We start from the raw sequence: 23,084 nt of genomic DNA on the forward strand, positions 1-23,084 counted from the left end.
CAGGGGGTGAGGACCGAGGTCTCCCCTCTTTGAGTCCGTAGCCTCCCACCGGGTGCCTTGCCAGGGCAGGACCGCTGGCTCTCGGATACCCCCAGTCACAGTGATGCTGGGATGCCACCCTCCATGAGCCCTTCCCTCCCGTGAAGCCCACGCTTACGTTTCAGGAGCCCAGGCGCCCCTCCTGCGCACAGCGGCTGCGAACAGCGCATCTGCCCAGGCTCTTCAAAGCCTTTTGACACTTGCTAATATCCTGCCGCTTCTGTGCACCGCAGGTCTGGTTTGCATTAGCACCTCAGGCCCCGCGGTGGTCAACACAGGCCCTGGGCTCCATCCAGAAAGTGTCAGACTCTGCTGGGGCTCTTCTGACTACTTATCTGACGTGGAACATCGAATGGTTTGATCTGCCAATTAGGCACCCCCGGAGCTGCTAACTGGAAGCAGATGGGCCTGTGTATTACCATGTGGAAAACTCCGCACGCCTGTCTTCCCGGCAGAAGGGGCGTGTGGGGCCCGGCGCTCCTCTCTGGCCCGCCCCACAGCCCTCGACGGCGGCAGGCTGTGTGGCCTCCTGGGGGAGTCCCGGGGTGTGTGCCGGGGGTGTGAGCTTCAGGGAGAGTCAGTCTCATCCCCCGCTCCCAGAGAACCGGAGAGAGTCCGCTTCTGGTTACATGTGGAGCCAAGGGGTGGCCCACCCTGGTGCTCTCAACCCCAGAGCATCACAAGCCTCTGCCAGTGCCCTCCAGCAGGGCCCAGGAGACCTGCATGCAGCGGGTCAGCGCCGGGCACCGGGCTGGGCCCCGAGCCTGCCCAGAGCAAGCAGGGAAATGAATGCCTTCTGGGGCCCCTTCTGACCCTTAGGTGGCCTGGACCCACCCACCCACAGCTTCCCCAGCCTGTGGCCGCCTGAACCAGGAGCCCCTCATGCCCCCGGGGCCAGGCCAGCCCCCAAAACCGGGAGCCCCTCATCCCCCCGGGCCAGGCCGGCCCCCAGGAGCCCTCGGACGGCCCCACGTCCCCGGCCGCCTCGGGCTCAGCCGCGTCTACGCTCACCAGGACACGCTTCTCAAAGGGCCTCCCTGCCTCCTCTCTCAGAGCATGGGGCCCGCCCCCTCCCTTCAGAAGCCCAGCAAGCCCCGCTCTTTGGTCCAAGCCCAGGCGCCCTACACCCAGTGGGCTCTGCCAGGTGTCCTGCTGAGAGCGCCACAGCACAGCGCGCGTCACCCTCACGCGGCCCCAGGACCGGCCCCCCAGTCACAGGAGAGGACTGACCCTGGGGCTCACTGCGGGGCAGGCTGCCTGCTCTGCCTCTCTAGGCCTGAGTCTCTGTCTCTCTCCCACCCCTCCCCCTCCTCCCTCCTGTCTTCTGTCTTCTCAGTCTCTCTCTCCTCTCCCTGCCCTCAGCCCCTTCCCCCCCACCCCACAGCTCACCTCCCACTCTCAAGCCCGGCTCATCTCCCCTATCCCCATTTCGGGCCTGCCCGCCCTCCAAGCCTGCCTCGCCTGGCCGGCCGCAGAGAAAACTTGGCCCCTGGAGATGAAATTGGACAGGTGAGCAGGGTCCGGACTTTGAGGGGTCTGATTGGCACACAAAGCGGGTGGAGCATGACTGTACGTCACTCAGTCGGCCAGAGTGTGGATTTAGGGGAGGATTACAGGGACCTCGGGCTTCCCTTGTAGCTCAATCAGTAAAGGATCTGCCTGCAGTGCAGGAGACCTGGGTTTGATCGCTGGGTTGGGAAGATCCCTGGAGAAGGAAATGGCAACCCACTCCAGTATCCTTGCCTGGAAAATCTCCTCCTGGGACAGAGGAGCCTGGTGGGCTGCAGTCCATGGGGTCGCAAAGAGTTGGACACGACTGAGTGACTAACACTACAGGGGCCTCGGAGAGGGAAGTTGAAGAGGTCCTCACGGAGAGAGGGTCATGGGTCAGAGAGTAAGGAGGGGACCCAAGGAGAGGTCCGCTCGGTGGTCACAAGCAGGTCCTACGAGCCATCGGGAACCTTTGCCTATTTATCTGTTTCTCTTCATTCGTTCATTCTTGGCTGTGACGGGTCTTCGTTGCCGCGTGCGGGCTCGCTCTGGTTGCAGCAAGCACGGACTCCTCTCCTTTGAGGTGTGTGTGCTTCTCACAGTGGGGCTTCTCTAGTTGGCGAGCACAGGCTCTAGGGTACTTGGGCTTCAGCGCCACAGTGCATGGACTTAGCTACCCTGTGGCACGTGAGGTCTTCCCGGACCAGGGATTGGACCCATGTTCACAGCACCGGCAGGCAGATTCCGAACCACTGGACCACCAGGGAAGTTCTAGGTAAGAAATTTTAGACCAAAAAAAAAAAAAAAAAGAGACAATCCAGGGAGGACACAAGAGCTGTACCCCCTCAGTTACTCCTTGAACCCAAACCCTAGCTCCCACACTTACGAGCTGGTGACCCTGAGCAATTTAAAACTCAACATCTCTGAGCTTCAGTTTCCTCTTCAGGAGGGTAAGGATGCTTTGGGTTACAAGGGGCAGAAACCCAACTCAGACCATCTTGAACGATAATGGACTTAAATGGACTCGTGAAATGGGAGATCTCAGAGGCGGGGCTGCCTGTAGGCAAGATCCACCATCTCAACAATTTCCAAGGACCCAGTTTTTGCATCCTTCCACTTGGCCTCTAAGGCTGACTTGCCTTGCAGTCCTGCAAGAAATTCCCCCGGCTCCCGGGTCGACAGCCTTGCTGGCTCCTAAAGAAAGACTCTGTCCCAGCAAATGTCCTGAGGGTCATTCTGATTGGACCAATCCAGGTCATGCGTCCACCCCAGAGCCAATCCCTGCAGCCAGGGGAAGGGTGTGTGTGGATTGGTTGGCCTGAGTCACCCGCTCCGTCCTCCAGAGCCAGGACACAGTCAGCTTCCCTAGAACCACACAGAGCTCCCTTGGGAGTCCAGGGGCTGCCAGGGAGGGAGAGGGGGAGGGATGCTGGGAGGTATCCGAGGTGGCCAGCGAGGGTCACTGGTACCCATCAGGCAGGGTCATCATGGGGATTAGAAATAACACGTATGAAGCACATAACGCCCAGGAGGTGCTCCTTCAGAGGCCATTCTTTTTGCTATTATATATGAAAGACCTTCATGAGAAAAAGGAATGAGTCTAATGTGTGGTCCCAAAGGATAAAACTAGCAACCATCGATGTTTTGAAATCCCAGAGAGCTGGGTTTTCATTCACTCTAAGAAGAATTTTCTAACAACTAGCATTGTCCTCAATGGGCCTCCCATCACTGGAGGGGAACAAGCAGGGATTAAGATCTCAGCTTGGGGTAGCTACAGAAGGAGGTGAGCAGCAGATGCCTCTGAGGTTGGGGTGATTCCAGGATTCTCTCTCTAATGGTGGTCTAGAAGGCAGAACCAGGAAAAATGAGGTCATTATCTCTTAGAAGTGTTTAAACCAAAGCGTCAGAAGCTTGTGAGAAAAGAGAATTAAGAGCTTAAAACTCCCTGAGCCCCTGAAAACCTGGTCCCCAGGGCGAGGAGGCCAAGACTTAGACACATCCGTGAACAGACTGTGCAGAGCCGCTCCCTGGAAGCTCAGGGCCCTAAGTGGGCTCAGCCGAGATGCTGGGCTCCCACTGGAGGCGAGTGGAGGGGACAGAGAAGGGATGGTCACGCTGACGGTCCATCCCTGGGTCTTCTCCCCACAGTCTCCAGCCCTCAAGCTGAGCCCCAGGAATGTGGGCAGAGAAGGCCGGTCACAGAGGTGAGGGGCAGCCCCAGGCAGCCTGAGGAGAGGGGAAGCCAGCCCACGCAGGGGACACAGCAGTGGCCAGCGGGGAAGATGAGGTCAGGGTCCCCCACACCTAGCCCCTTCCACACCTGGTCCTGACAACCAGCCACCTGTTCCCTTCACCCATCCTTCGCTCTGCAGCCTGCCCACCTCCCCCCCGATTCCTCCCCACCCCAACTCAAACTTCCTGCCTTCCCAAGCTTCTCTGTCCTTCAAAGCTCTTTTCAAATGTCAGCTTCCCCCAAGGTCTTCCCTGGTAACTACATTCACAAGCCATCTCCCTAAACTTTGAAGCCCCCACCCTCCAGCACACCAACGTGCCCCCCGACCGCAGCCTACATGATAAGGTTCCCCTCCACCAGCGTTCCAGGCAGGGCGCCCTGGGTCTCACTGCACAGAAGGTCACATTCCAGGGGTGAGCTGTGTGGGGTTGGGGACATTTCATAGTCTCTTTGAGTCTCCTTTTTTCCCATCTGGGACCCATCCCAACCCGCGGATCAAACTCCAGTCTCTTACATCCCTGCACTGGTAGTTGGGTTCTTTACCACTCGTGCCCCCTGGGAAGCCCGTACACCATGGGCACCAGGGTATAAAAAGGGAGCACAGCTTTATTTTGTCCCTGACGGTTCTGGCGACGTGGATTTGCAATGCTTGGCATTTACTGTGTACCTAATATATGCATTGGGGCTTCCCAGGTGGCTTAGTGGTTAAGAATCTGCCTGCCAATGCAGAAGCCGCAGGAGATGCAGGTTCAATCTCTGGGTCGGGAAGATTCCCTGGAGGAGGGCATGGCAACCCACTCCAGTATTCTTGCCTGGAGAACCCCCATGGACAGAGGGGCCTGGTGGGCTAGCGACCATGGGGTCACAAAGAGTCAAACGATACTGAAGCGACTTAGCACACACGCACACACCCACAGTAGCAATGCTGGGACTGAAACCAAGATCTCCGATTCCACGTCTCTGTTCTCAGGGGACCTCTGGAAAACAAGGAGGAAACTCATCTGTTTCACCCAAGTAAGGTTTATTCACAAGCATTTATGTGCTCAGCTGTACTCAGAGATAACAGAAAGGCTGGGCCCTCAAGCTCCGGGAGAATCTGGGGGATGAGACTCGGACACACGGACAGCGAGTGAGCGAGGCCGGGTGGCATTTTCTGAGCTCCCATCCGCCCCTCGCTAACCCCAGCCCAGCCCACCAGCAGGCATCCCTTCACCAGGAGTCAGCAGCCGGAACCTGCAGGAGCCCACCGTGACCACCAGATGGCGGCTGCAGGCTGCCAAGCTGGACTCCGTCCTTGGAAGCCGGTAGGTCACCTTGGGTGGTTTTCTAGGATGGAGTACAGCACCTGGCAAGCTAAACAGCTCAAGGGAAAGAGATAAAGGGCAAATGTACCTAAGCATCCATCACTGGGTGGGCAAAGATGGCCAGGACACACAGAAGCCTGGAGGGACAGCCCATCAGAGACCAGGCCCAGGCAGCAACAGGCGAGGGTGGCTCCCCTGCCACCACCTGGCTCCATCTGGAGTTGAGTGAGCCCCCTGGCCTCCACCTCCCGACGCTGAGCCCCACGTCCCAGAGGGCAGACAGTGGAGCCCTAGTCCTTCCGCATGGTGTAGCCCTGAATCACACTGTTGAAGTAAGCCGGGGTGTTGCGCTCCGGGTAGAAGAGAATCATGTAACACTTGGGGCCGAAGTAGCCCAGGCTGATGCCCAGGAGGTTCAGCACAGTGACCAGGAGGTCTAGGATGGTGACCAGCACGCCATTGTAGACGGCCATGAAGGTGCAGAGGAAGACGGAGGAGGAGAAGTAGAAGGTCATGCAGAAGGTGATGAACTTGGCCTCGTTGTAGTTGGTGGGCAGCTCCTTGCCGGTGTAGGCGAAGCCGAAGCCCAGCACGGACAGGAGCAGGTCCAGGCTGGTGTTGACCAGCAGCCCCCGGTGGTAGTTGGGGTTGCAGGACAAGATCATGATCCTGGGGTCATCGGGGTCCACGCGAGTGGTGGGCATGGTGGTCGTGGCCAGGACGCTGCTGGCCACAATGACCAACTTGAGCATCACGACGCACGCCACAAAGACATAGGGCCCATGGTAGCGGCCCCAGCAGCCGTAGGCGCGCGGGAGGCGCCGGGCCATCTTGAAGACGCAGACGATCTGGAAGGAGCGCACGGTGATGCAGGAGATGCAGATGGTGAAGCAGAGCGTGAAGAAGGCCTGGCGGAAGATGCAGGACCACACCGTGGGCGGCCCCACGTACACGGGCACCGCCGTGTACGCCATCAGCAGCGGCGCCAGCATCAGGAAGCACATGGGCCCGCCCGCCGAGCGGACCACGGGCGTCCGAAAGTGCCTCCAGAAGATGATCACGATGGCCAGGGTGCTGAGGAAGCCCAGGGCGGCCAGCATGACCACGACGATGGTGGGGGCCTCGTCCCATTCGAGGAAGGCCAGCTGCCGCTTGAAGCAGGAGGTGTCTTTCCTGTGGGACCACTCGGAGCTTGGGCAGGGCTGGCAATCAAATTCATCTGCAAGAGCCCAGGGCAGCTCCTGTCAGCTAAACACGCCTTCTCAGCACCCACCTTCTCCAGGGCTGCACCAGGCCTGGTCCCCGTCGGAGGGAGACAGAGCTACGGGCCACCAATGCTCACTGAGTCCCTGACACCCCCTGGCTCATCAACCCCTCACAGCAACCCCATTTCACAGATGAGGAAACTGAGGGTCAGCTAGTTAAAGTCACAAAGCCAGGAGAGTTACAGAGGCAGGATTTGAACTCACTCAGTTGGTAAAGAATCTGCCTGCAGTGCAGGAGACCCCAGTTCAATTTCTGGGTCGGGAAGATCTGCTGAAGAAGGGATAGGCTACCCACTCCAGTATTCTTGGGCTTCCCTGTTGGCTCAGCTGGTAAAGAATCCGCCGGCAATGCGGGAGACCCGGGTTCAATCCCTGGGTTGGGAAGATCCCCTGGAGAAGGGACAGGCTACCCACTCCAGTATTCTGGCCTGGAGAGTTCCATGGACTGTACAGTCCATGGGGTCGCAAGGAGTCGGACACGACTAGCGACTTTCACTGACTCCTGGACTCAGCCTAACAACTGTAATCTTTCTTTCCAAGATCTCATCCTCTGGTGGGAGATATACAGTCCTCAGTCCTTGGACACCTGTGTCCCCGGGGAGACTGCCAAGACTCTGCAAAGGGGAAAGGCCTGAGGGAGACCCCCTCAGGGCAGGGCAGGTGCAGGGCCCGTGTGTGGACCCTGGAGTCATACCTAAGGTTTGGTTGAGGAAGGTGCCCGGGAGACAGTCAATACACTCGAAGCAGCAGGGGTGCAGGCCCACCGGCTTTTTCTTCTGCCCAGGTTGGCAGCTTCTGGAGCACATAGACACAGGGATCTGGGGGGTGGAGGGCAGAAGACCCTGAGTCCTCCTTCCCGCTCTCTGGGGGCCCCTCCTCTCCCATCTCATCCCCAGAAGGATGCTCCCAGGAGGGAAACTTGGCCCTGTTGAGGAGGGGCAGGTGCCAGGACTGCGGCTGGAACTGGACCATCATAGAGATGCTCTTAGCTTTGCCCAGCAAAGACCTAATCTACCTTCTTCAGGACACAGCACTCAGCTGCTGAGATGGAGACCTTCTGAGGTTGCTGAGTAAACAGTGTGTGACTCTGGAGCTCCTAGAAGTCCTCTTATTTCTGGGAGGGTGGGGGGGGAGGTGGAGAACTTGCCTGAGGAAGGATCTGGGAGATGGAGAGAATGAGACCCTGGATCCAGCCTTGCCTGAAGCCTCACAGTCAACCCTGGAGTCTTCCATGATGCAAGGCAATAAGTTAACTTTTTATTTATATCACTTTCTGTCACTTGCCACCAGGAGTCCTACTTAATGCAGCTTTATGGAGGGGCAGGGTTGTCTGGAGAACAAGAGCCAGCAGGCAGTGGCCACGTCTATAGGTTTTACTGCTGTATTCCTTAGAACAGAGGAGGCCGCCAATGACTGTTTGTTAAGTGAATGAATTACAAGTAGAGGAAACAGTAAGAGCAAGGGGGTGGACGAGAGGCAGGGGTTGGCATTTTCAGAAAGAGGGTGTGTCTAAGCCTGGCTGAAGCCAGGATGCTCTGGGAGAGGGTGGGGAGAGTGGGAGGTTGGACTAAGACACTAAAAATGTAGGGTCAAGGGGCCTCAGCCATGCATGCTTCTTGAGTGGGGAGTGGCCTGATTAGATTCGGGTTGTATAAAAATTATCCTGGCTGCGCGTCACTGGAGCGGCAAGCGGCCAAGAGGAGCTACCCCATGTCCAAGGTCAGTTGCAGTGGCTGCGCTTTGCTGGAGCAGCCGTGGAGAGATACCCCACCTCCAAGGTAAGACAAACTCCAGTAAGACAGTAGGCACTGAGAGAGGGCATCAGAGGGGCAGACAGACTGAAACCACAATCACAGAAAACTAGCCAATCTGATCACATGGACCACAGCCTTGTCTAACTCAATGAAACTCAGCCAGGCCATGTGGGGCCACCCAAGATGGACGGGTCATGGTGGAGAGGTCAGACAGAATGTGGTCCACTGGAGAAGGGAATGGCAAACCACTTCAGTATTCTTGCCTTGAGAACCCCATGAACAGTATGAAAAGGCAAAATGATAGGATACTGAAAGAGGAACTCCCCAGGTCAGTAGGTGCCCAATATGCTACTGGAGATCAGTGGAGAAATAACTCCAGAAAGAATGAAGGGATGGAGCCAAAGCAAAAACAATACCCAGTTGTGGATGGGACTGGTGATAGAAGCAAGGTCCGATGCTGTAAAGAGCAATATTGCATAGGAACCTGGAATGTTAGGTCCATGAATCAAGGCAAATTGGAAGTGGTCAAACAGGAGATGGCAAGAGTGAACGTCAACATTCTAGGAATCAGCGAACTAAAATGGACTGGAATGGGTGAATTTAACTCAGATGACCATTATATCTACTATTGTGGGCAGGAGGCCTTAGAAGAAATGGAGTAGCCATCATAGACTACAAAAGAGTCCAAAATGCAGTACTTGGATGCAATCTCAAAAACGACAGAATGATCTCTGTTTGTTTCCAAGGCAAACCATTCAATATCACAGTAATCCAAGTCTATGCGCCAATCAGTAACGCTGAAGAAGTTGAAGCTGAATGGTTCTATGAAGACCTACAAGACCTTTTAGAACTAACACCCAAAAAAGACATCTTTTTCATTATAGGGGACTGGAATGCAAAAGTAGGAAGTCAAGAAATACCTGGAGTAACAGGCAATGGCCTTGGAGTACAGAATGAAGCAGGACAAAGGCTAATAGAGTTTTGCCAAAAGAATGCACTAGTCATAGCCAACACCCTCTTCCAACAACACAAGAGAAGACTCTACACATGGACATTACCAGGTGGCCAACACTGAAATCAGATTGATTATATTCTTTGCAGCCAAAGATGGAGAAGCTCTATACAGTCAGCAAAAACAAGACCGGGAGCTGACTGTGGCTCAGATCATGAACTCCTTATTGCCAAATTCAGACTTAAATTGAAGAAAGTAGGGTAGACCACTAGACTATTCAGGTATGACCTAAATCAAATCCCTTATGATTATACAGTGGAAGTGAGAAATAGATTTAAGGGACTAGATCTGATAGACAGAGTGCCTGATGAACTATGGACGGAGGTTTGTGACACTGTACAGGACACAGGGAGCAAGACCATCCCCAAGAAAAAGAAATGCATAAAAGCAAAATGGCTGTCTGAGGAGGCCTTACAAATAGCTGTGAAAAGAAGAGAAGCAAAAAGCAAAGGAGAAAAGGAAAGATATGAGCATCTGAATGCAGAGTTCCAAAGAATAGCAAGAAGAGATAAGAAAGCCTTCCTCAGTTTTCAGTGCAAAGAAATAGAGGAAAATAATAGAATAGGAAAGACTGGATATCTCTTCAAGAAAATTAGAGATACCAAGGGAACATTTCATGCAAAGATGGGCAGAATAAAAGACAGAAATTGTATGGACCTAACAGAAGCAGAAGATATTAAGAAGAGGTGGCAAGAATACACAGAAGAACTATACAGAAAAGATCATGATCCAGATAATCATGATGGTGTGATCACTGACCTAGAGCCAGACATCCGGGAATGTGAAGTCAAGTGGGCCTTAGAAAGCATCACTACAAACAAAGCTAGTGGAGGTGATTGAATTCCAACTGAGCTATTTCAAATCCTAAACGATGATGCTGTGAAAGTACTGCACTCAATATGTCAGCAAATTTGGAAAACTCAGCAGTAGCCACAGGACTGGAAAAGGTCCGTTTTCATTCCAATCCCAAAGAAAGGCAATGCCAAAGAATGCGGAAACTACCGCACAATTGCACTCATCTAACATGCTAGCAAAGTAATGCTCAAAATTCTCCAAGCTAGGCTTCAACAGTACGTGAACCGTGAACTTCCAGATGTTCAAGCCAGATTTAGAAAAGGCAGAGGAACCAGAGATCAAATTGCCAACATCCACTGGATCATCGAAAAAGCAAGAAAGTTCCAGAAAAACATCTATTTCTACTTTGTTGACTATGCACTAACCCTTTGACTGTGTGGATCACAATAAACTGTGGAAAATTCTTCAACAGATGGGAATACCAGACCACCTGACCTGCCTCTTGAGAAATCTGTATGCAGGTCTGGAAGCAACAGTTAGAACTGGACATGGAACAACAGACTGGTTCCAAATAGGAAAAGGAGTACGTCAAGGCTGTATATTGTCACCCTGCTTATTTAACTTATATGCAGAGTACATCATGAGAAACGCTGGGGCTGGAAGAAGCACAAGCTGGAATCAAGATTGCCATGAGAAATATCAATAACCTCATATGCAGATGACATCACTCTTATGGCAGAAAGTGAAGAAGAACTAAAGCATCTCTTGATGAAAGTGAAAGAGGAGAGTGAAAAAGTTGGCTTAAAGCTCAACATTCAGAAACCTAAGGTCATGGCATCTGGTCCCATCACCTCATGGCAAATAGATGGGGAAACAGTGGCTGACTTTATTTTGGGGGGCTCCAAAATCACTGCAGATAGTGATTGCAGCCATGAAATTAAAAGACGCTTACTCATTGGAAGGAAATTTATGACCAACCTAGACAGTATATTAAAAAGCAGAGACATTACTTTGCCAACAAAGGTCCATCTAGTCAAAGCAATGGTTTTTCCAGTAGTCGTGGATGTGAGAGTTGGACTATAAAGAAAGCTGAGTGCCGAAGAACTGATGCTTTTGAACTGTGGTGTCGGAGAAGACTCTTGAGAGTCCCTTGGACTGCAAGGAGATCCAACCAGTCCATCCTAAAGGAGATCAGTCCTGAGTGTTCATTGGAAGGACTGATGTTGAAGCTGAAACTCCAATACTTTGGCCACCTGATGCGAAGAGCTGACTCATTTGAAAAGACCCTGATGCTGGGAAAGATTGAGGGCAGGAGGAGAAGGGGACAGCAGAGGATGAGATGTTTGGATGGCATCACTGACGCAACTGACGTGAGTTTGAGTAAACTCCGGGAGTTGGTGATGGACAGGGAGGCCTGGCATGCTGCAGTCCATGGGGTCACGAAGAGTCCGGCATGACTGAGCGATTAAGCAACAACAGCATCTATTTTCCGGGATTAGCATGAGAGTTGAAGTCTTCAATCCACGCATGTCCTGAGCCCCTTGGCCCTGAGGAGCCAGAAAGCCCTGAACGTGGGCAGTTCTCCGTCAGGGAAGAAGGCCAGGACCCCAGACGATACACCCACTCATAGAGACGCCCCCAGTTATCAATAATGAACCCGGGTCAAAGGGCCCTCCCACCCCAGCTCCAGCCCTGGGGCCCCGCCCCAGGCCCCGCCCCCAGGCCCCAGGACCCTCCCACCCCAGCTCCAGGCCTGGGGCCCCGCCCCAGGCCCCCTGAGGCTGACCGTGTTGTTGGGGGTGTTCCAGGAGATGTCATGGATGTGCTTCAGCTGCCGCTTGGATGGCTGGTAGGAGGCGACGCTCCGAAAAGGGTTCTGGCTCAGGTCCCATTGCCACTGGATGATCTCCAGGTGCAGGGACAGGTCCCCTTTCTCGTTGAAGAAGATTTGGTGGCCCAGGAGGGTGAAGTTGACCTTCCTGATCTCCAGAAGCAGCTAGAGGGGCCCGAGGGAAGGGAAGTGGAGCTGGCATCAGAGGTCAGGCCAGACCCCGGAAAAACTCTACCAGCCCATGGGCCTTGATTTCCATGTCTATAAAACGGGGCTGATAAAACTGCAAAAACGTGGCGGTCTGGAGGCAGTGGCTGAGAGATCTGACTTAGAGCCAGATACGCCGGGGTTTTCGCAGCCCATCTACCTCCTGCTGTGAGGCCCTGGACCTGTCACTTAACCTCTATAAACCCGATTCCTCTTCGGCAAAGCGGGAGTCAAAAAAGCCTGATCTTCTGGGCTCTGAAGCAATCAGTGAGTGAATCTCCACTAGAGGCTCAGAACAGTGCCTGGAAAATAGTCAGCACTCACCTCCTAGGAGACGCCAATATGATTCCTTTTCCCTGCAAGTCATTTTGGTCATCCCTCTGTGACCCAATACCTGGGGTTTAGAGTCCATTGCCTCTTCCACCTGCCTGGATCTTCCCTGCCCCCCTGGGTCCTGCCTGCCACCCCACACTTTGGAGCTAACTCTCGTTAGGAGAGGATAAAGATGGGGGTGGGAGGTGGCTGAGCAACAGAGTGGGCAGAGTTTCCAAACTGTGAGAAAGCCAGTGAACTGTTTAAGCAGAGATGTCTGACAGTGGGCAGAAAGTGTACATCTCTGGTCTGCATCTCCTCTGCCCGGCTAGGTCCTCAGTGAACCCTTCTCTGCTTTCCGAAGGCGCATGGCAGAATGCGCCTATGCACATGCGTAAACCAGGAACGCACAGCTTTCAATTCCAGGTCTGAATCAAGGTGAGGTAGAAGTGGAACAAGAAGATCAATAAACCTGAGAGCTGATGGGACGCTACAAGCCCAGCCTCAGCGCCTTCACCCTGGCGAGGCTGTGTGGGGAACTGGGGCTCCCGCTGCCTGCGGAGATTCCTGCTAGAGAATGTCACCCAAATCTTGGTCCCAGGACAGATTCTCGTGGATGGGGATGATTAATTTTTAACAAAGGTATTCTGTTTTGTCACCACGAAGGACTCCTACGTGCCTGGAGGCAGGGCGTGCGCCCTGGTCTCTTCCACTCACTTGCCCAGAACCTCACCAGAAGGTGAGGCCGGAGCTGAGCGCTCGGTGGTCTCCATGACAACCACGGACTCTGCGCCTGCTCCCTGAGGCCCCTGGTACCCAGCGGCCGGACCTCACCTGCCAAGGGTAGACCACATCCCTGCGGCAGCCGCTCTGGCTGCAGCCCAGGAGACTGTGCAGCGCGTGCGCCACGGCGTAGACGGAGGAGTACACGCTGTAGACCACGCGCTCGCCGGAGAGCGTGAGGATGCTGTTGAAGGACTCGGTGGTGTTCAGACAGGTGTCGCACTCCTGGTTGCAGTTGGCACTGCTCCTGTTGAGCGCGGGCCGACCCACCTGGGAGCGGCGCACGCGGAACTCGCTGAAGCCCGGGATGGGCACGCTTTGGGTGGTGATGCCCAGGAAGGTGCCGGCGCGCTGCAGCTCGGTGAGGTTGTGCAGCACCGGGTCGATGGCCCAGGACTCGGAGGCGATCCACACGGCGCCCGTTAAGTTCTGGCGCAGCACCTCGCGGAAGAAGTTGTGCAGGGCAAGCTCCGGCGAAAACACCACCACGACGCGCGCCGTGCTCTGCTGCAGCTTGCCCACAATGGCCTCCAGGCGCTCCTGGTCCTGCGGCGTCATGGTCTGGTTGGGCTGCGGCGTGGGCAGCGTCTCCTGGAAGGCGATGCAGATGTCACCGTGCGCCAGGCGCTGGCTGAGCAGGTGGCTGTTCTCGCGGCCGTAGTCGTCGCTGCTGGCCAGCACGACGATCCAATTCCAGTGGAAGTGCAGCAGCATCTGCACTATGGCCTCCGTCTGGTGATCCGCGCCCGGCACGGTGCGTAGCACCGCGGGGAACCTGCCCTTGTTGCCCAGCTCGTCGTTGATGGCGCTGTACGTGATCTGCAGAGCGGAGGGTCCTCGGGCATTAGCAGGGGCTTCCTCCTTCACCTCCCTTAAGCCTCCATCCAGGTTCCCCCTCCCCCCGCTTCACCTGCCACCCCCACCCCCGCCCCCGCAACGTGGCCCACCTCCCTTAACTTTGACTTGACTTTCCCTGACGTCCCTGGTGGCTCAGATAGTAAAGCGTCTCCCTACAATGCGGGAGACCCGGGTATCTCTGGGTCGGGAAGATCCCCTGGAGAAGGAAATGCAACCCACTCCAGGACTCTTGCCTGGAGAATCCCATGGGATGGAGGAGCCTGGTAGGCTACATACAGTCCATGGTTTGCAAAGAGCCGGACGACTGAGCGACTTCACTTTCCTTTTCCTTTTTCCCTTTCCTCCACTGCTCACTTCCTGTCACCCTGTATCACATCCTGATTTGCACTGGTCCCTCCGTCTGTCCCCCCAGAAGGTCAGCTCTATGAGGACAGACTTCTGTGCCTCCACAGCTCATCACCAACACCTGCAATGGTGCCTGGCTCGGCACGTGCTCAATACACACTCATTACATGAGTGAAAGAGTGAGTCCAGTCCTGACTGGATGTTTCAGGTAAGACTGTCAACATTTATTGAGCACCTACAATGAGTCAGAACCTTGGTGCTTGATGTCATAAAAACGACAGTAACAATTACAGTATTTGTAACTGCCCACTGTTGGCCGAGTCCTGTGCTAGCGGCTCTTTAACAAGCAGATATTTTATGCCATTTATGCCTTTCTGATCATGATGAGGAAACTAGAATAACAGCAGTAGTTGTGGCCACCAACTCCGCTCCTCTTGCTTGGAAAAGCTCATGGACAGAGGAGCCTGGTGAGCTACAGTCCATGGGGTCGCAAAGAGTCGGACACGACTGAGCGACTAACACACACACACACACAGTAATTCTACAGCACTTTTGTGAGGACCTGCCATGGGCAGACTCCATGCTAGGAAGCTATGCAGAGTGGTACAGGACGCTTTCTGAGCTTTCATTCTCGTGCAAGATGCTTTACATAACAAGGGCAACATTACTGACTACCTACTGTGTGCTAGAAATTCTTAGCTAGGGTGAATGCTTTAATCTGCAGACAGTCCAAAGATAGGACTCTTATCTCTCCACTTTAGAGATGCAGAAACTGAGGCTTGGGAGAGTTGAGAGATTGGCTCGAGGTCTCACAACGGCCAAGATTCAGAGGCAAGGTGCACACCAGGTCTGTCTGCCTCCAGAGCCTGAACTCTCAACCAACAGGCTGGCTGCCTGCCAGGGCTGGGGGGGATGTCCTGACCTTGCTTCTGCTCCCCCAGGCATCCCCTGTAGGTACTGGTCAGGGTGGTAAGCCCTCTGGACAAGCCCTCCTCGGCAGCCCCAGGGCCTCACCTGTGGAAGGAGGAAGAGGGAGAGGAAGTTGGCCACAGTCTTGGTGGACTCGGAGTTGTCGGGACCTATGATGGCCACCACGCGGGGCACATAGTGGCTGTAGTCCTCCTGGATGGGCAGGAAGTAGTCATCCTGTGACAGGAAGTAGAGCGCGGGCTGGACGTTGTTGGACATGTAGCAGGAGTCCACCATCTCGTAGCCCAGCAGCACGTTGGGCAGCAGGCTGCTGTCATTGTTGATCTCCTCCACCGCGAAGCGCATGGCCTGCATGAGGTTGTAGCCCAGCACCTTCATCTCATACCTGGAGGGGCCGCCGTGGGCGGGGTGGGCAACAGGTCCAGGGTGGGAAGGGGAGGGGAGGGGGGGCGGGTGAGCCAGCCTGTCCCTCATGCCTGCAGTAGAAAAACCAAGGCATCGCCCAAGAGGGAACCACTCCAAAGGGTGCTGGCGTCATTATATCATTTTCACCACTCCACAGCTCTGGGATCACCATCGTCCCTGTGACCACCTCTGACACCAGGACCTCTGTGGCCATCAGTCACTTACCACTTCTACCAGCACCAACATCCCTATGGCCTATATCATCACTCAATCAACGTCCATCAATGTGACCATCATCCTACCATGGCCTCCACCATCACCATCACCACCATGACCATCATCACCTGTTATTTCTATTGTGGATATCATCACCATTGCCATCATGGGCACCATGTCTGAAACCATGATTATCAATACCACTATCATAACCACCACCATCATCACCATCATGACCACCACCATCACCACCACCACCATCACCACCACTACCACCACCATCACCACCACCACCATCACCATCATGACCACCACCTTCACCACCACCACCATCACCACCACCACCACCACCATCACCACCGCCACCATCACCACCACCATCATCACCATCATGACCACCACCACCACCACCACCAATACCATCATCACCATCACCACCACCATCACCATCACCACCATGACCATCATCACCTGCTATTTCTATTGTGGATATCATCACCGTTGCCATCATGGGCACCATGTCCGAAACCATCATTATCAATACCACCATCATCACCACCACCATCACCACCACCACCACCACCACCACCACCATCACCACCACCATCCCCACCACCACCATCACCACCACCACCACCACCACCACCATCCCCACCACCATCCCCACCACCACCACCATCACCACCACCATCACCACCACCACCACCACCACCACCATCCCCACCACAATCCCCACCACCATCACCACCACCACCATCACCACCACCATCACCACCACCATCACCACCACCACCACCACCATCACCACCATCACCATCACCACCACCATCCCCACCACCACCATCCCTATCACCACCATAATAATCACCACCATCACCATCACCACCACCATCACCATCACCACCACCACCACCACCACCACCAACACCATCATCACCTGCTATTTCTATTGTGGATATCATCACCATTGCCATCATGGGCACCATGTCCAAAACCATCATTATCAATACCACCATCATCACCACCACCATCACCACCACCACCACCACCATCACCACCACCATCCCCACCACCACCACCATCCCCACGACCATCCCCACCACCACCACCATCACCACCACCATCCCCACCACCACCACCATCACCACCACCATCACCACCACCACCACCATCCCCACCACCATCCCCACCACCACCACCATCACCACCACCATCACCACCACCACCACCACCACCATCCCCACCACCATCCCCACCACCATCCCCACCACCACCACCATCACCACCACCATTACCACCACCATCCCCACCACCATCCCCACCACCATCCCCACCACCACCATCACCACCACCATCACCACCACCACCACCACCACCACCACCATCCCCACCACCATCACCACCACCACCACCACCACCATCACCACCATCACCATCACCACCACCATCCCCACCACCACCATCCCCATCACCACCATAACCATCACCACCACCATCACCATCACCACCACCATCACCATCACCACCACCACCACCACCACCACCACCACCATCATCACCTGCTATTTCTATTGTGGATATCATCACCATTGCCATCATGGGCACCATGTCTGAAACCATCATTATCAATACCACTATCATCACCACCACCGTCACCACCACCACCACCTCCATCATCACCATCATGATCACCACGAGGACCACCACCACCACCATCACAACCATCACCATCGTCACTACTACCACCACCTCTACAATCACCATCACCACCATCACCACCACCACCATCATCACCATCATGACCACCACCTTCACCACCACCACCATCACCACCACCACCACCACCATCACCACCGCCACCATCACCACCACCATCATCACCATCATGACCACCACCACCACCACCACCAATACCATCATCACCATCACCACCACCATCACCACCATGACCATCATCACCTGCTATTTCTATTGTGGATATCATCACCATTGCCATCATGGGCACCATGTCTGAAACCATCATTATCAATACCACCATCATCACCACCACCACCATCACCACCACCATCCCCACCACCACCACCACCACCACCACCACCACCACCATCATCCCCACCACCACCACCATCACCACCACCATCCCCACCACCATCCCCACCACCACCACCACCACCATCCCCACCACCATCCCCATCACCACCACCATCCCCACCACCATCCCCACCACCACCACCACCACCACCATCCCCACCACCATCCCCATCACCACCACCATCCCCACCACCATCCCCACCACCACCACCATCACCACCACCACCACCACCACCATCCCCACCACCATCCCCACCACCATCACCACCACCACCATCACCACCACCATCACCACCACCATCACCACCATCACCATCACCACCACCATCCCCACCACCACCATCCCCATCACCACCATAATAATCACCACCATCACCATCACCACCACCATCACCATCACCACCACCACCACCACCACCACCAACACCATCATCACCTGCTATTTCTATTGTGGATATCATCACCATTGCCATCATGGGCACCATGTCCGAAACCATCATTATCAATACCACTATCATCACCACCACCATCACCACCACCACCACCTCCATCATCACCATCATGATCACCACGAGGACCACCACCACCACCATCACAACCATCACCATCGTCACTACTACCACCACCTCTACAATCACCATCACCACCATCACCACCACCACCACCACCACCACCATCCCCACCACCACCATCACCACCACCATAACCACCACCACCACCACCACATCATCACCATCACCATCACCACCATCACCACCACCACCATCACCACCACCATCCCCACCACCACATCATCACCATCACCACCACCACCACATCATCACCATCACCATCCCCACCATCATCACCATCACCACCACCACCACCATCCCCACCACCATCCCCACCACCATCACCACCACCACCATCCCCACCACCACCACCACCACATCATCACCATCACCATCACCACCATCACCACCACCACCACCACCATCCCCACCACCACCACCACCACCACCACCACCATCCCCACCACCATCACCACCACCACCACCACCACATCATCACCATCACCATCACCACCATGACCATCATCACCTGCTATTTCTATTGTGGATATCATCACCATTGCCATCACGAGCACCATGTCCGAAACCATCATTATCAATACCACCATCATCACCACCACCACCACCCTCACCACCATCACCATTGTCACTACCACTACCACCTCTACAATCACCATCACCACCATCACCACCACTTCCATCATCACCATCATGATCACCACCAGGACCACCACCACCACCATCACAACCATCACATCATCACCACCACCACCATCACTATCATCACCATCAGCACCATCACCACCTCTACAATCACCATCAGCACCTCCTCCTCCATTACCACCACCACCACCACCACATCACCACCGCCCACCATCACCACCCTGCCACCACTGCTTCCGGCCTTATCCTGGAGACTCACTCCTTGCACTTGGGCACCTTCAGGTAGTTGAGGTGGACAATGCCCTTCACATTGGCATGGAGGGTGAAGAGGCCACCGAGGAGGTAATCACCAGGCAGGAAGAACTCTGAATTCTCCGCTGGCTCAGCCAGGGTTTGCAGCAGGAAGAGCAGGGAGCAGGCTGCCCTGCCCTGGGGTCCCATGGCTGGGAAATGGAGGTCTCAGAGGTGGCTCTGCCTCCTGGAGAGCTGACAGCCTGACCCAGGGGATTTGCACAGACATTTACATACTGCTCCTGTTGCTGTCCACGGGGCAGGAAAGCACCTGGGACAGGTAGAGAGGTTAGTGGGCTCTGGGGAAAGAGGAGGCTGGGATTAGGATGAGCCTTCTGTCACTTGGATGAGATCACATCTTCCTAATGTTTCAAACATTTGGGAGCAAAGGACATTCAGTTCAGTTCATTCGCTCAGTCATGCCCGACTCTTTGTGACCCCATGGACTGCAGCACGCCAGGCCTCCCTGTCCATCACCAACTCCCGGAGTCTACCCAAACTCATGTCCATTGAGTCGGTGATGCCATCCAGCCATGTCATCCTCTGTCATCCCCTTCTCCTCCCCGCTTCAATCTTTCCCAGCATCAGGGTCTTTTCTAATGAGTCAGCCCTTCGCATTGGGTGGCCAAAGTATTGGAGTTTCAGCTTAAGCATCAGTTCTTCCAATGAATATTCAAGACTGATTTCCTTTAGGATGGACTGGTCGGATCTTGCAAGTTGCAAGGGACTCTGAAGAGTCTTCTCCAACACCACAGTTCCACAGCTGTGAAGGACATAGATGCTCCCGTTAGGAGACAGAGTAGGGGGACAAATGGAGCCCGCACTTGAGCCTGGCCCAGCTGGGGCTGGCACGCGGTCCTGTGTCCCACGCCTGGCTCATCGTAATTGTTCTAAAACAGCAGCCCCAATACTAAGAGTCAGGCATCACCCTGAGAGCTTGTCATCCACCTCTCGTTCACTGCTCACAATAACTGGGACTGTTGCCAACCCCATTTCACAGATGAGGAGACTGAGGCAGAGAAGCTAAGAAACTCACTGTCAGTTGTACAACCAAGAGAGCTGGGGTTCAAAACCTCAAGGCCTGGCTCTTAACCTCCATGCCATGTTACATCGAAAGGGCCTTGCTTTAAATATATATATATATATATTCATTTATTTGGTTTCGTTGGGTCTTGGTTGCAGCAGGCAGGACCGTCACTGAGCCAGGTGGGAGCTTTGGATCTTTCCTTGCAGCGCCAGACTCTCTGGTTGCGGTGCGGGGGCCCAGTTATGGCACTCCAGCTTAGCTGCTCTGCGGCATGTGGGATCTGAGATCTGCAACTAGGAATCAAACCCACATCCCCTGCACTGCAAGGTGGATTCTTAACCACTGACCACCAGGGAAGTCCTGAGGGCCTGGCTTTTGATAAAAGCAGCACAACAGCAGGCAAGAGATTGGGAGGTTGGGGGCAGGGACCGAGGGGCGGGCCTCTGTCATCCCGACAGTCCATCGGTCAGCTCTGCAGAGGGACGCTGCTGGGTGTCCCGTCGATCCAGCACCCAGGGGCAGGCATTGTGGCAGAAAGGAAAGTTAAAAATTCCTAACGTTGATGGTGATTCCCCCCAAGGAATAAGATGGAGGGAGACGGCTCCAGCAAACCAGGAACCTGCTTGGATCAGAGATCCTTGTCCACAGAGTGCTGCTTTGGTCCTTTCTGGTCCCAACAACGCACACGTTCCTTAAGGGCCTGCTCTGTAATGCCCAGACAGGACGGGTCTGTCACAGGCCCGAGCCCTGCTCGTGGGGCCCAGGGTCGTGGGGGGAGGAGGCTCTAAGGGACACAGAGGGGATTGGAAACCCAGCACTGTCCCCCTGCACACCCTGCCGAGTCCTGCCGCTCCTTCCACAGTCCGCTGGAGCCTCGCCTCCTCCTAGAAGCCTTGTGTGGCCCCAGTTCACAGACACTGTTTCGGCTCTGCCCTGCAGTGCCCCTCCCGTCCAGACCAGCGCTGGGCCCCCAGGAGCAGACCTATGTCCTTGACCGGCTCCTGCTGAAGCATGAGTCTACACTCCGGGAACCTCGAGGTAACCTGACTCCAGCCGGCCTGGACGGGACATCTGCTCTGTGTGCTGTGCGACTGTGGGCAGGTTACTCAACCTCTCTGAGCCTCTTTTTCCTACCGAAACAGGCCTGATAACTCCAGCCTCATGAGATCAGTGTGGGAATCAGGTAAAACGGCGTATGTGACCTGCAGGGCGCACAGCAAACCCTGGGGAAAGGTGAACTGGCCAGAAGTGCGAGATTGTCCTTTCCTGTGATGAAGTGAGCGGGCACTGAGCCCAGCTGAAAGAGCCCGAAGCGTCCCGACGTTACCCTGAAAGGTGCTGGCTGTGCCTGTAGCAGTTCCAGAGGGCCCACCCCGTCCTGCGCCTCTGAACACCCCTGGGCTAGAGTCAACCACAGACACTGAAAACAAAAGGAAGAGACCCCTGGTGCTCTGGAAAGATGCGGGGCTTGCTGTGTGACTCAGGAGGCTGTCCGCCACCCTCTCCGGTAAACCAGTGGGCGGAGGGGAGACCTGACCCACAGGATGAAAGGAAGAGCCTGGAGGCGTGGGCTCTGGGCCTGGCGCTGCCCCCCTTCTGGCCTCAGTGTCCTCATCTGTACAACGGGGAGGCCCTCTTTGGAGAGCCCACACCCACCCTGCGTGCCAGCAGTCAAAGCCCAGCACTCACGCACCTGTATCCTGCTGGCTCTCTCCAGGCCCCTCCCCTTTTGCCTCATCCCAAACTCACACCCTCACCACCTCCTGTCCGGACCTCTCCGTCTGCCTCACCCTGACACTTTCAGCCCCTGCAGGACAGCTCTGAGTCTCTCCTTCCTCGGCTCCAGCAGCCCCGGGACTCCGTCCTGCTGCAGGACCACGGCTGAGCCCCTGGCCTTGGCGCCCAGGGCCTCCCCAGCCCGGCCCGAGCTCAGCTGCTCTTCCCCCTGCTCGCCTCTGTTCCACGCACCTCAAACCACACTGGCCTCCTTGGAATAGGGTCCGTGGTGGCCTTCTAGGAGCCGCCGAGACCACGGCCCTTGCCCTGCCAGACTCTTGGGAAATCAGGAGGATTATAACTAAATAGCACCCTTCCCAGGGTGTGTACGCCAGGCATGGTGCCAAGCACTTCATAGGTTCGGTATCATTTAGTTTGTGCAACTCCCAGCCAAGTAGTCATTTCACTCCCATTTTTTAAATGAGGAAACTGAGCTGAACAGTTAAGCACTTGCCAAAAATCACACATCTAATAAGTGCTGATGCTAGAAGTCATTCGCTGTGCTGCACAACTTGTGGGATCTTGGTTCCCCAACCGGGGACTCAACCCAGATCCACAGCAGTGAAAGCGCAGAGTCGTAACCACCGGCCGCTAGAAATCAGTCCCAGGCTGCCAAGCCTTCAGCTCTCTTGCTACCTGGTTTTTTGTGCTCTGCCCACAGGAGCTGTCACTGCCATGCCCACCATGAGGCTGGGGAGAGCTGGTGCCAACCTCCCCCAGTGCAGGCCCCACCTCAAGGCCGAGGTGTTGGGAAGGACACGTCCAGGCACGGCGAGTGTGTGCGTCAGTTTGAAGAGGGGAAGTAAACGAGCTGGTTGCTGGGTGGCCCTCGAATGTTCCGGAGTCTCCCAACCAAGTCAGGTTATTTAGCAAAGCTTGGGAGTAAGGGGATGGTAGGGTAAGAG

At 55.2% G+C, this 23,084-nt stretch overlaps 1 protein-coding gene across 1 annotated transcript; it reads right to left on the bottom strand.

Moving 5' to 3' along the window:
- Positions 1-5,357: 5,357 nt before the first annotated feature.
- Positions 5,358-19,526, bottom strand: TAS1R2 (taste 1 receptor member 2). The gene is made up of 6 exons (XM_005910214.2): positions 19,345-19,526; positions 15,244-15,544; positions 13,078-13,845; positions 11,680-11,889; positions 7,027-7,150; positions 5,358-6,286 (listed from the first exon to the last, which is right to left on the bottom strand). The coding sequence occupies exons 1-6, from the start codon at positions 19,524-19,526 to the stop codon at positions 5,358-5,360; spliced, it is 2,514 nt and encodes an 837-aa protein (XP_005910276.2).
- Between the last annotated feature and the right edge of the window lie 3,558 nt (positions 19,527-23,084).

Source organism: Bos mutus, chromosome 2 (genome assembly GCF_027580195.1).
Source record: "Bos mutus isolate GX-2022 chromosome 2, NWIPB_WYAK_1.1, whole genome shotgun sequence".
Lineage (NCBI taxonomy): Eukaryota > Metazoa > Chordata > Mammalia > Artiodactyla > Bovidae > Bos > Bos mutus.